The sequence below is a fragment of the Saimiri boliviensis genome, chromosome 5 (genome assembly GCF_048565385.1).
Source record: "Saimiri boliviensis isolate mSaiBol1 chromosome 5, mSaiBol1.pri, whole genome shotgun sequence".
NCBI lineage: Eukaryota > Metazoa > Chordata > Mammalia > Primates > Cebidae > Saimiri > Saimiri boliviensis.
In genome coordinates, this window is record NC_133453.1 from 33924022 (window position 1) to 33933331 (window position 9310).

Genomic DNA, 9310 nt, shown 5'->3' on the forward strand with positions numbered 1-9310 from the left:
GAGTTAACACTACATTTCAAAGAAAGTTTGATCACCCACCAACTATAAAGTGGGAGTCAAGTCATCCTATATTTAAAAATAGGATTATATTTAAAATCTGTTTAAATCTTTGGAGAAAAATACCAGATATTCCCTGAGCACCATCTATCTGCTGGTCACTGTGAGAGACACTGGGGCCACAAGAAGGAAATGATGGCCCCACTCACTGGGGAAAGGGGCCATGAGAATTTGAAAAGGTAAATCCCAAGACACACCATGAATTAAATGGCTTCATAAAATGAGGCAAGATAGATGAAAAGGAAGGAAAGTACATAATAAGTAGTCTAAAAATTTATATGAGGGCTGGGCGTGGTGGCTCATGCCTCTCTAATCCCAGCACTTTGGGAGGCTGAAGCGGGTGGATCATGAGGTCAAGAGAAAGAGACCATCCGGGTCAATATGGTGAAACCCCATCTCTACTAAAAACACAAAAATTAGCTGGGCATGGTGGCATGTGCCTGTAATCCCAGCTACTTGGGAGGCTGAGGCAGGAGAATCGCTTGAACCCGGGAGGCGGAGGTTGCACTGAGCCAAGGTCGTGCCACTGCACTACAGCCTGGTGACAGAGCAAGCCTGTGTCAAAAACAAACAAACAAACAAACAAACAAAACCCCTCACATGAAAAGGAGAAGCCTTGTATAAAGGAAAAAATTTAATTATATCTTGACATCTAGTTGGGACGTAGGATGGCCCAAGATCTAAAAAATGGGCATTTCTTCAGAAACTGAGTCTGTTTGGTCCTGCAATATGAAAAATGTCTAGAGATCTTATGTACAACAATGTGCATGTCTTCTGAATACAGTGTCTTCCGGATGCAAAGGATGGATGAGGCTGGAAAAGTAGGTAGGGGCTATCTGTTGTTTGGCTGAATGGCTAGTTAGCAGTATGACTGGTGGATGGTGGATGGCAGGACTGTTGATGAAAAGAGTCAAATTCTGTATAATATTTTAAGAGATTTATTCTGAGCCAAATATGAGTGACCATGGCCCATGACACAGCCCTCAGGAGGTCCTGAGAACACGTGCCCAAGGTGGTCGAGGTACAGCATGGATTTATATATTTTAGGAAGGCATGAACCATCAGTCATATACATTTAAGAAATACATTGGTTTTGTTCAGGAAGGTGGGACAAGTCAAAGCTGATGGGGTGGGGATGGGGCTCCAGGCTATAGGTAAGTTTAAACATTTTCCCACAGACAATTGGTTGAATTTGTCTAAAGACCTGGGATTGATAGAAAGGCATGTTCAGGTTGAGATTAAGGACTGTGGAGACCAAGTTTTATCGTACAGAGGAAGCACTCAGATAGCAGACGTCAGAGAGAGCAGGTTATAAATTGTTTCGTATCAGAATTAAAAGGGTGCCTGGCTCATAATTGATTATCTCCTGGATCTTCCAAGGAAGGAAGGAAAACAAAGGAGAGAGGGGATTCTCTATCGAATGTGGATTTTTCCCACAAGAGGTTTTGCAGGGCAATTTCAAGGTACTGCAAGGAAATATATTTTGGAGTAAAACATTTTGATTTGATTCCTTGTTATGGCAGAGTCAGATTGGAAGGTAAGTCACAATATAAAGGATTAAATAAAACACATCTGATTGAGAATTTATGGTTTGTAGGGCATGACTTCCCTTTAGAAAGGAATTTGAGCAAGACAAAAAATCAGAGCTTAGTCTTCAGGACAAAGCACAAAATAGATGGTGTCAGGCTTAGAGAATTAATCCAGCTGTAACATGAGCCCTACAGGGACTATCGACAGCCCAAATCACTGTACTTACAAGTGTGGTGAACTTAGTCCCACCTAGACAGTGTCTCTCTAGATATCTGAGTGGCGACACTATTATTGCATTTGGCCTAGTTGGCATTAAGCAACACTTCAAATCTGAGGGCACCAAGGCCCTTGTGAGAAGTGAGAAAAACTGTAAGATCTGTCATGAAGAAGGAGATGGCAGCTTTCCAGGGTCGGGGAAGAGAAGCCAAATTGTAGAATGTGTATTCCGGAGACTACTGACATCAGAACAGTTTCAATTGCTAATTACAGTTTAGGTTCTTAGACCCCTACCCGGATAAATAATAAGCTTATGCAGATGAAAGAACTTTAGTCATGATAAAAGAGAGAAAATGGGTTGATGTAAGGAGATCATTTGTTGAATAAGCATAGGATCAAATATATCCAATTATAGTGTTTTCCGTATTTTGGGAAACATTTCCATAACCTTAGGTGGATTGTAAAAAAAAAAAAAACAGTGATCAATGAAATCAGTTTGATCACTAGAATTTTTCTCATTGAAATAGAATGAAATTGATAAGAGTAAGGAGATCAGATTTCCCCCCACCCCACAATGAACTAGAATAGTATAGAAAGAACAAACAGCAAGTAAGAAAAACAAGAAAAGGGTAAGTAGGACTAGATTAGTGTATTAGTCAGGGTTCCCTTAAGGGACAGAACTAATAGGATATGTAGATCCATATATATAAAAAGGAGTGTAAGTATTAACTTACATGTGGTGGGAATCACCACCCCTTCGTCTTTCAAGTCCTTGATAGTGGCACTAATCTCTGCAACCCCTCCAGGGATAAGATATTATTTTTAATTTACTATTTTTCTAGTAGAGAAAGCTCTTTTGGCTTCCATTTGGCCTTTCCTACCATAATAGCCCTCACCCTACCAGCCGGGGAGCCATTGTGGGGATTCTGCCAGCTACTAAGTATGTCTATGCCAATTATGGATTCTGGCACTGGGGAAATGACCACAGGATGAGTCTGGTGACCTACTGGACCCACTGTAAGTCAGATCTGAGCTAAAACTCCTCACCTCCATAGGCCCCTACTTTAACTGGAAGACTGCAATGATGTTTTGGGTCCCCTGGAATCAATGTCAGCTCAGAGCCAGTGTGGAGTAGTCCCTGAAATGTCCAATTATTTCCCTTTCCCCAGTGCACATTACCCTGGTAAAAGGCCAGAGGTCTCCCTGGGGAAGGGTGGGGGAAAGATTCACTGCATAAATTGTTGGTAATGTAGTGGGGTCCTTCCTCAAGGGGGTCCAGTCTCCCCTTCATTCAAGGGGTTCAGGGTCTGTAAATGGGCTCAAATCTGGAAATTGATTGAGGGCTGTGATTCTCTTTTTTATAATTCAAATGAGTCTTTTGTTCATTAGACCCAGATGATTTATGCTTTATAAATTAAGTAGAAATGCAGTAGGCTTCCTATCATTTTCACATCTAGGATCATCGTGGTCAATTAGCCAATGCTAGAGCTCTACATGAGTCAGACTATTCTCATTGCTGTTTTGTCTCTGTTGCCCATAATGGTAGTTACATCCATCTTGCCTTTGAAAGTTGGTTAATTGCCACCAGTTGGTCCCTGCTACCTCGGGATCCAGTTATTCCCAGTGTATTTAAGTTTTGTAGTTGAGTGGCTGTGGTTCCTGCTGTTAGATCTGACATACGGAGAAGAGCAACTACAGGGCTCTTCAAAGATTCAGGTGCTGCTCTCACAAATCTATTTCACAAGGCCTTTGTCAAGGGTGTATCTTCTGGACCCTCCCAGCTGGGATGAATAGGTCTAAAGTGACGAATCCACTCTACCACCCTAATCTCCCTAAGCCTTTGGATCCCTTCCATTAAACCAAGGGAGATCAGGCATTTCCAGCTCACTCACAGTGGGCCATCTTCTAATCCATATTTCAGCTAACCAAGCAAATAAACTATTAGAAACTTTTTTAACTCCCTGAGCTGCAACATTAAATACAGAGTCCCTACTTAATGGGCCCAAGTCAATAAATTCATCCTAATCCAACTTCCACCATTATCCCATACCCTTAATATCCATTCCCATGCCTGTTCTCCAGATTTCTGTTTAAATAAATTAGAGAACTCAAGCAGTTTCTTTTTGAGTGTAACTCACTTCCTCATGGGTCATATCTGAACCTTACCTCTAGGGGCCTGCTGGGACTTTAGTTATAAGTCTAGAAGCAAACAGAGGTGTTGAGGGCGACTCCTGAGGAGAATCAACACTATTTTGCCTGGCAACTGCCTCGGAAAGGCCATCAATGTTGCCTCAGGCAGTACAGGGTTTATCTCCTAAGACAAAAGGTGGAAAGGCTAATGGCAGCATGGGTAGGGAAGGGAATATTGCCGCTACTGGGTATGGGGAAGCTGTTCCTTCTGGCAAAAGTGGTTCATCAGAGTTTACAAACTCAGTGTCTCTAGCTTCATCAGGGTCCTCCCACACATCCCCATTCGAAGTTGCAGGGTCCCATTCTCTTCTAATCAATGCCCTCACTTTAACAGTATACACCTGGTAAGGCTGTGCATGCACCTTTTGTTGCAGGTCAGCCACTCACGTAAGAGCTTGTGTCTGTTTTTCTATAATTTCAGCTCTTTCTCTACAGGAGATAACACTGTCCCTCAGGGCAGTCTTCACAGATTTGAGGCTCAGTATCTGCTTCTGAAGTCAGGAGACAGCATCATTTTCTTTTGCCACTTTGTCCACTGAACTTAGGAGCAACTAAGCAGCTTCATTATGTTTCTTTGTTCACCACATATAGTCAAAGGCATTATGTATAGTCACTAAACTCCCTGCCTGTCATGAATCAGGAGTGTCAGATGCATTTATTTTGCATAACTCTAAACAGTTCATACCAGGGGCTATCAGTTTTCTCCATACTATTAGAGTACTTAGTAGTTTGAGGTCTACTCATACTAAGCAGCCAACTCCAGATACCCCAAAACCAATGAAAGAAACTCCATCCTTAATATTCTGTTTCTCTAGAACCACTCCTAGTACCAAACTCTCTATTAGTCAAGGTTCCCTCGAGGGACAGAACTAACAGGATACATAAGTGTGTATAAAGGGGAGTTTATTAACTTACATGATCACAAGGTCCTATAATAGGCTGTCTGCAAGCATCTAGCACAGGAGAAGATGTAGGCTAAGAGGCTAGGCAAGTCTCACCTTTTCACATTTTTCTGCCCACTTTATATTTGCTCACAGCTGATTAGATTGTGCCCACCAGATTAAGGGTGGGTGTGTCTTCCCCAACCTACTGACTCAAATGTTAATCTCCTTTGGCAACACCCTCACAGACACACCTAGGATCAATATTTTGCATCCTTTAATCCAAGTTGGCACTCAGTATTAACAATCACAATTAGAAAAGGATAAGTATTTTTTGTTCTATTAATATGTGCACGAAGGCACACACTGGACTATAATGTAAAATGTGCCTTTTATTGTGGCACATAGTGCCTTCACAGTCACTGAAGCTTGAAAAACCTTGATTTAGAACCTAAGTCATCTCATAACCTAGACAGGTTGTTGGTTATAGTCTAAATCCAGCATGTTTTATTTAATTTTGATTTCAGAACATAAAGAACTGGCCCCTGATGAAGAAAAAGATCTAATTACATCAGACAGTAAGTCAGTGGGGTTATAAACAATGTCTATACTGCTAATAGTCATGACTTATATTGTCCAGTTAGAGAATAATGTATGGTCTAGCAACCAAAGCAAGTTTTAAATAACTGCTTCTTTTCATATGCTTCACAAACACTTTGAAATGGGCATACAAAATGTCAACATTTTTTTAAAATACTAAAACTGCTTCTTTGTCATACTCACCTCAAACTCTCCCAAAATATTCTAACTTCAGCTCCAGTCCCTTGTGTCTCCTCCTTCTCACCTTTCCCTTTTCTTCTCAATTCTTTATTACAAAGCCCAAAATAACCAATATGGCAAGACAGCATCTTCCTCGAAGACAGGTGAGAGGAAGAGTCTGAGAGAGCCAAGATAGAATTCTTAACTGGGAATTTTTTGTCTCATTATGTGTATATATAGCTCATCATATATATAATATATAATATATTACACATATACACACACATATATATGTATATGCTGTTGACCCTTGAACAGCATGGTTTGAACTGTGCAGGTCCACTTATTATGTAGATTTTCTTCCATCTCTACCATTCCTAAGACAGCAAGAGCAATGCCTCCTCTTCCTGCTGCTCCTCCCCAGCCTAGTCAACATAAAGAAAATGAGGATAAAGAGCTTTATGATGACCCATTTCCACTTAATGAATAGTAAACATATTTTCTTTTCCCTATGACTTTCGTAATAATATTTTCTTTTTTCTAGCTTACTTTATTGTTAGAATACAGTATATGATACATATAACATACAAAATATATGTTAACTGTTCTTGGCAAGACTTGTGGTCAACAGTAGGCTATTAGTTAAGCTTTGGGGAAATCAAAGTTATTTGCAGATTATTGATTACACAGGGGAATGGTGTCTCTAACATCCACATCGTTCAAGGGTCAACTATATACATATAATGTGAGTGCTTGCAAATATTTACGTAGTGGATTGTATTTTTTCTAAAGCTGCCTATACAAACTATATATCAACAAAATAATAATTTAGGGCTGGAAACAGTGGCTCACGCCTGTAATCCCAGCACTATGGGAGGCTGAGGCGGGCAGATCACAAAGTCAGGAGTTTGAGAACAGCCTGGCCAATATGGTGAAACCCCATTTCAACTAAAAATACAAAAAAAAAAAAAAAAAAGAAAGATTAGCCAGGCATAGTGGTGTGTACCTGTAGTCCCAGCTACTTGGGAGGGAGGCTGGGTCAGGAGATTTGCCTGAACCAGGAGGTGGAGTTTACAGTGAGCTGAGATTACACCACTGCACTCCAGCCTGGGTGACAGGGTGCGACTCTGTCTCAAAAAAATAAAATAATAATAATAATAATTTAGTATGTTTCCATTTTTATGGCTTCACCTGAAACTATATAGAAGGAAGCTAACAAACATTGAGAAGCTGCCCAGTGATTTATGGGGGCCAGGGGAGGAGGCTTCATAGTGAGGTTGGTAGAAAGATGCCACCCTGAGCAGTTGACTGAACATCTGCTTGTTCATATTGTCCACTCAGGACACAGATAAGCCATCATCATTCGTTGTGACTTTATATAATAGTGGTCTAGCATCTTGCGATTCCTAGGAGAGCAGTGCATTCAGAGAAACTTCAGAGGAAGGAACAAGATAGAAGAAAATGAAAATAACTGCAAAAATTATTATGCTTTACATACTAAAAACTATTCTTTTAACTCTATTTGCAGCAGCAGATTTTCAAAATCTGAGTCCTCAAGCCACCTCTGAAAAGCCACAGAGTCTTGAGTTCCTAAATGGTAGGTGGTAGATAAAACATTAACTAGTATTTTCTTATTCTGCAAATGGAACTGGGTAGTAGAGGATCATGTTTACTTGCAATACTATTCTTGTCATACTGCCTCCCTTTCCCACATTCCACAGAGACCCAGCCTTGGTTGCTTACTCTCTGGGATCCTAGCTTCCCACTTCTTTTTTTTTTTTTTTTTTTTTTTTAAGACAGGCTCTGCTCTGTTGCCCAGGCTCTAGTGCAGTGACACAGTGACAGCTCACTGCAACCTCAACCTCCTAGACTTGTGATGCTCCCAACTCAGCCTCCATACCCAACTAATTTTTAAAATTTTTGTAGAGCTAGGGTCTCATAGTGTTGCCCAGGCTGGTCTCAATTTCCTGAGCCCAAGTGACTGCCCACTTTGGTCTCCCAAAATGCTAGAATTACAGATGTGAGCCCCTGCATCTGGCCTGCTTCCCACTTTTGCAACCAAAGCTATGAGAACCTAATCCTTCCCTCAAAATGAATAAGTAAGGAAATTGACACAAGCAATCTGCATGTCCAGATTTCCCATATATATAACTGAGTTTAAAACAAAGCTGATGTACGTTTCTTTATGGTTGATCAGTCAGAATATTCCCCCAAGTTCCCACACTTTTATTTAAATGTCCAATAAAATGAAAAAAATCCCGTGCACCTTTCATTCTGAAATGTATGGTATGACAGACTTAGGAATGGTGCTAATTACAGGGAATTAGAATTGGTGCATAGAGGAGCAGCAAAGCCAAGAGCAGGAAAGCAGGAATGGAGCTGACAACATAGCTGCATACACGATTTGGAATGAAAAGCAAAGTACCAGGAGAGAGCACATAAAAATAGCTTACGGCCAAGGAAGAGGCCACAATTAGTTTTGCTATATGAAAACATCTAACTATGATCTCATGGCTTTATTTCCCCATAGAATCCCTCTCACACATGTACTTTCTCAGCTATTGAATCATGAATACAGGAATCCAGTAAACAAAAAAGCTAATAAAAACATATGCTACTAACGTATTTTGGAAATAGTTATACCTTTTCATTTCTTTTTCTTTTGCAGACTTTGAAAGCAAAACTGTGGAACCCTAACAGATCAAATCGGATGGAATACATAATTACTTGGTAGCATAATAAATATAGAAAGAATTTATATGAATGTTTATATTTAAGGAAAAATAATTTGAAAGATTTATATCAGTCTTAGATAATACCATGCAAGGCAATTAAATCACTGTGACAGCACAAAGGTCAAAGTTCAGTTATTTTGCATTACTGTATCCACTCATGTTCATTTAATAATAATTGGATTTTTCTCAGAAATATTTTGGTGTCAAATGCATTTTTTTATACTACATTAAAATAGAGTTGTCAGTCATTGCATCTGCCCATACATCTTCTGAAAGAACTTCCTTCTACCAGCCATACCTAACACCTGCACCTAAGTGGCCATGTTTGCTCAACTGTCCTCACCACCTTGGCCTCAACTAATTAGACCAAACAGATGCACCTCACTCGAGGAGAGCAATCATATTTTCTCTCTCTCAAAAAATTTGAACTGAGACCAATGAGTAAGTTGGTATCTGGGTCAGGTTAATGGTATTGAACAATGTGCCTGTGAACTCTTCATATCTGGTTGGGTTCACTACCTTCATAAGGACCTGCCTCTGTACCATTTTTCCTTGGATGTGCTTTGTATAAGGGTCTAAACAAGAAATCACACTTTTTTAAAGCTTAAGTTTCTGCTTGACAACAGATATGGCCTGAATAAAATGAATTTTGAAAGAAAAGCACAATATTTTTACTATATAATTGCATGGTTTAAGTAACAATTACAGGCTTTTATTAAAGCAGTAATAGCCAAACCAGTATGCTCAGATATTTTCCAGCTAATAAGACCCTTTACAAATGCCAGTTAGGAACTTTTGAAAGCCCAGGAGTCATGTGAAAAACTGCTGATACCTCTGCTTTCTTTGTATGTAGCTCTTAAGATACAAATCACTTTCTGAAAATTCAGGAGAATTGCAGGTGCATCTTCTGCATTGCTTCTGCACCATCATAATGAAATGGGT

The 9310-nt window shown here is 39.9% G+C and overlaps 1 protein-coding gene across 4 annotated transcripts in view; it reads left to right on the forward strand.

The window, feature by feature from the left end:
• Nucleotides 1-8801, forward strand: part of MDH1B (malate dehydrogenase 1B) — a 33063-nt gene extending 24262 nt beyond the window's left edge. For 2 of the 4 annotated variants that reach the window (XM_074399164.1, XM_074399166.1), the window contains 3 exons: nucleotides 5402-5452; nucleotides 7162-7230; nucleotides 8302-8799. In XM_074399164.1, the coding sequence (XP_074255265.1) occupies nucleotides 5402-5452; nucleotides 7162-7230; nucleotides 8302-8330 (149 nt within the window). In that variant the 3' untranslated portion in view covers nucleotides 8331-8799. Of the gene's footprint in view, nucleotides 1-5401; nucleotides 5453-7161; nucleotides 7231-8301 lie in introns of all 4 variants that reach the window. The other 2 variants (XM_010336400.2, XM_074399165.1) reach the window with 2 other exon arrangements.
• The last annotated feature ends 509 nt before the right edge of the window (nucleotides 8802-9310 follow it).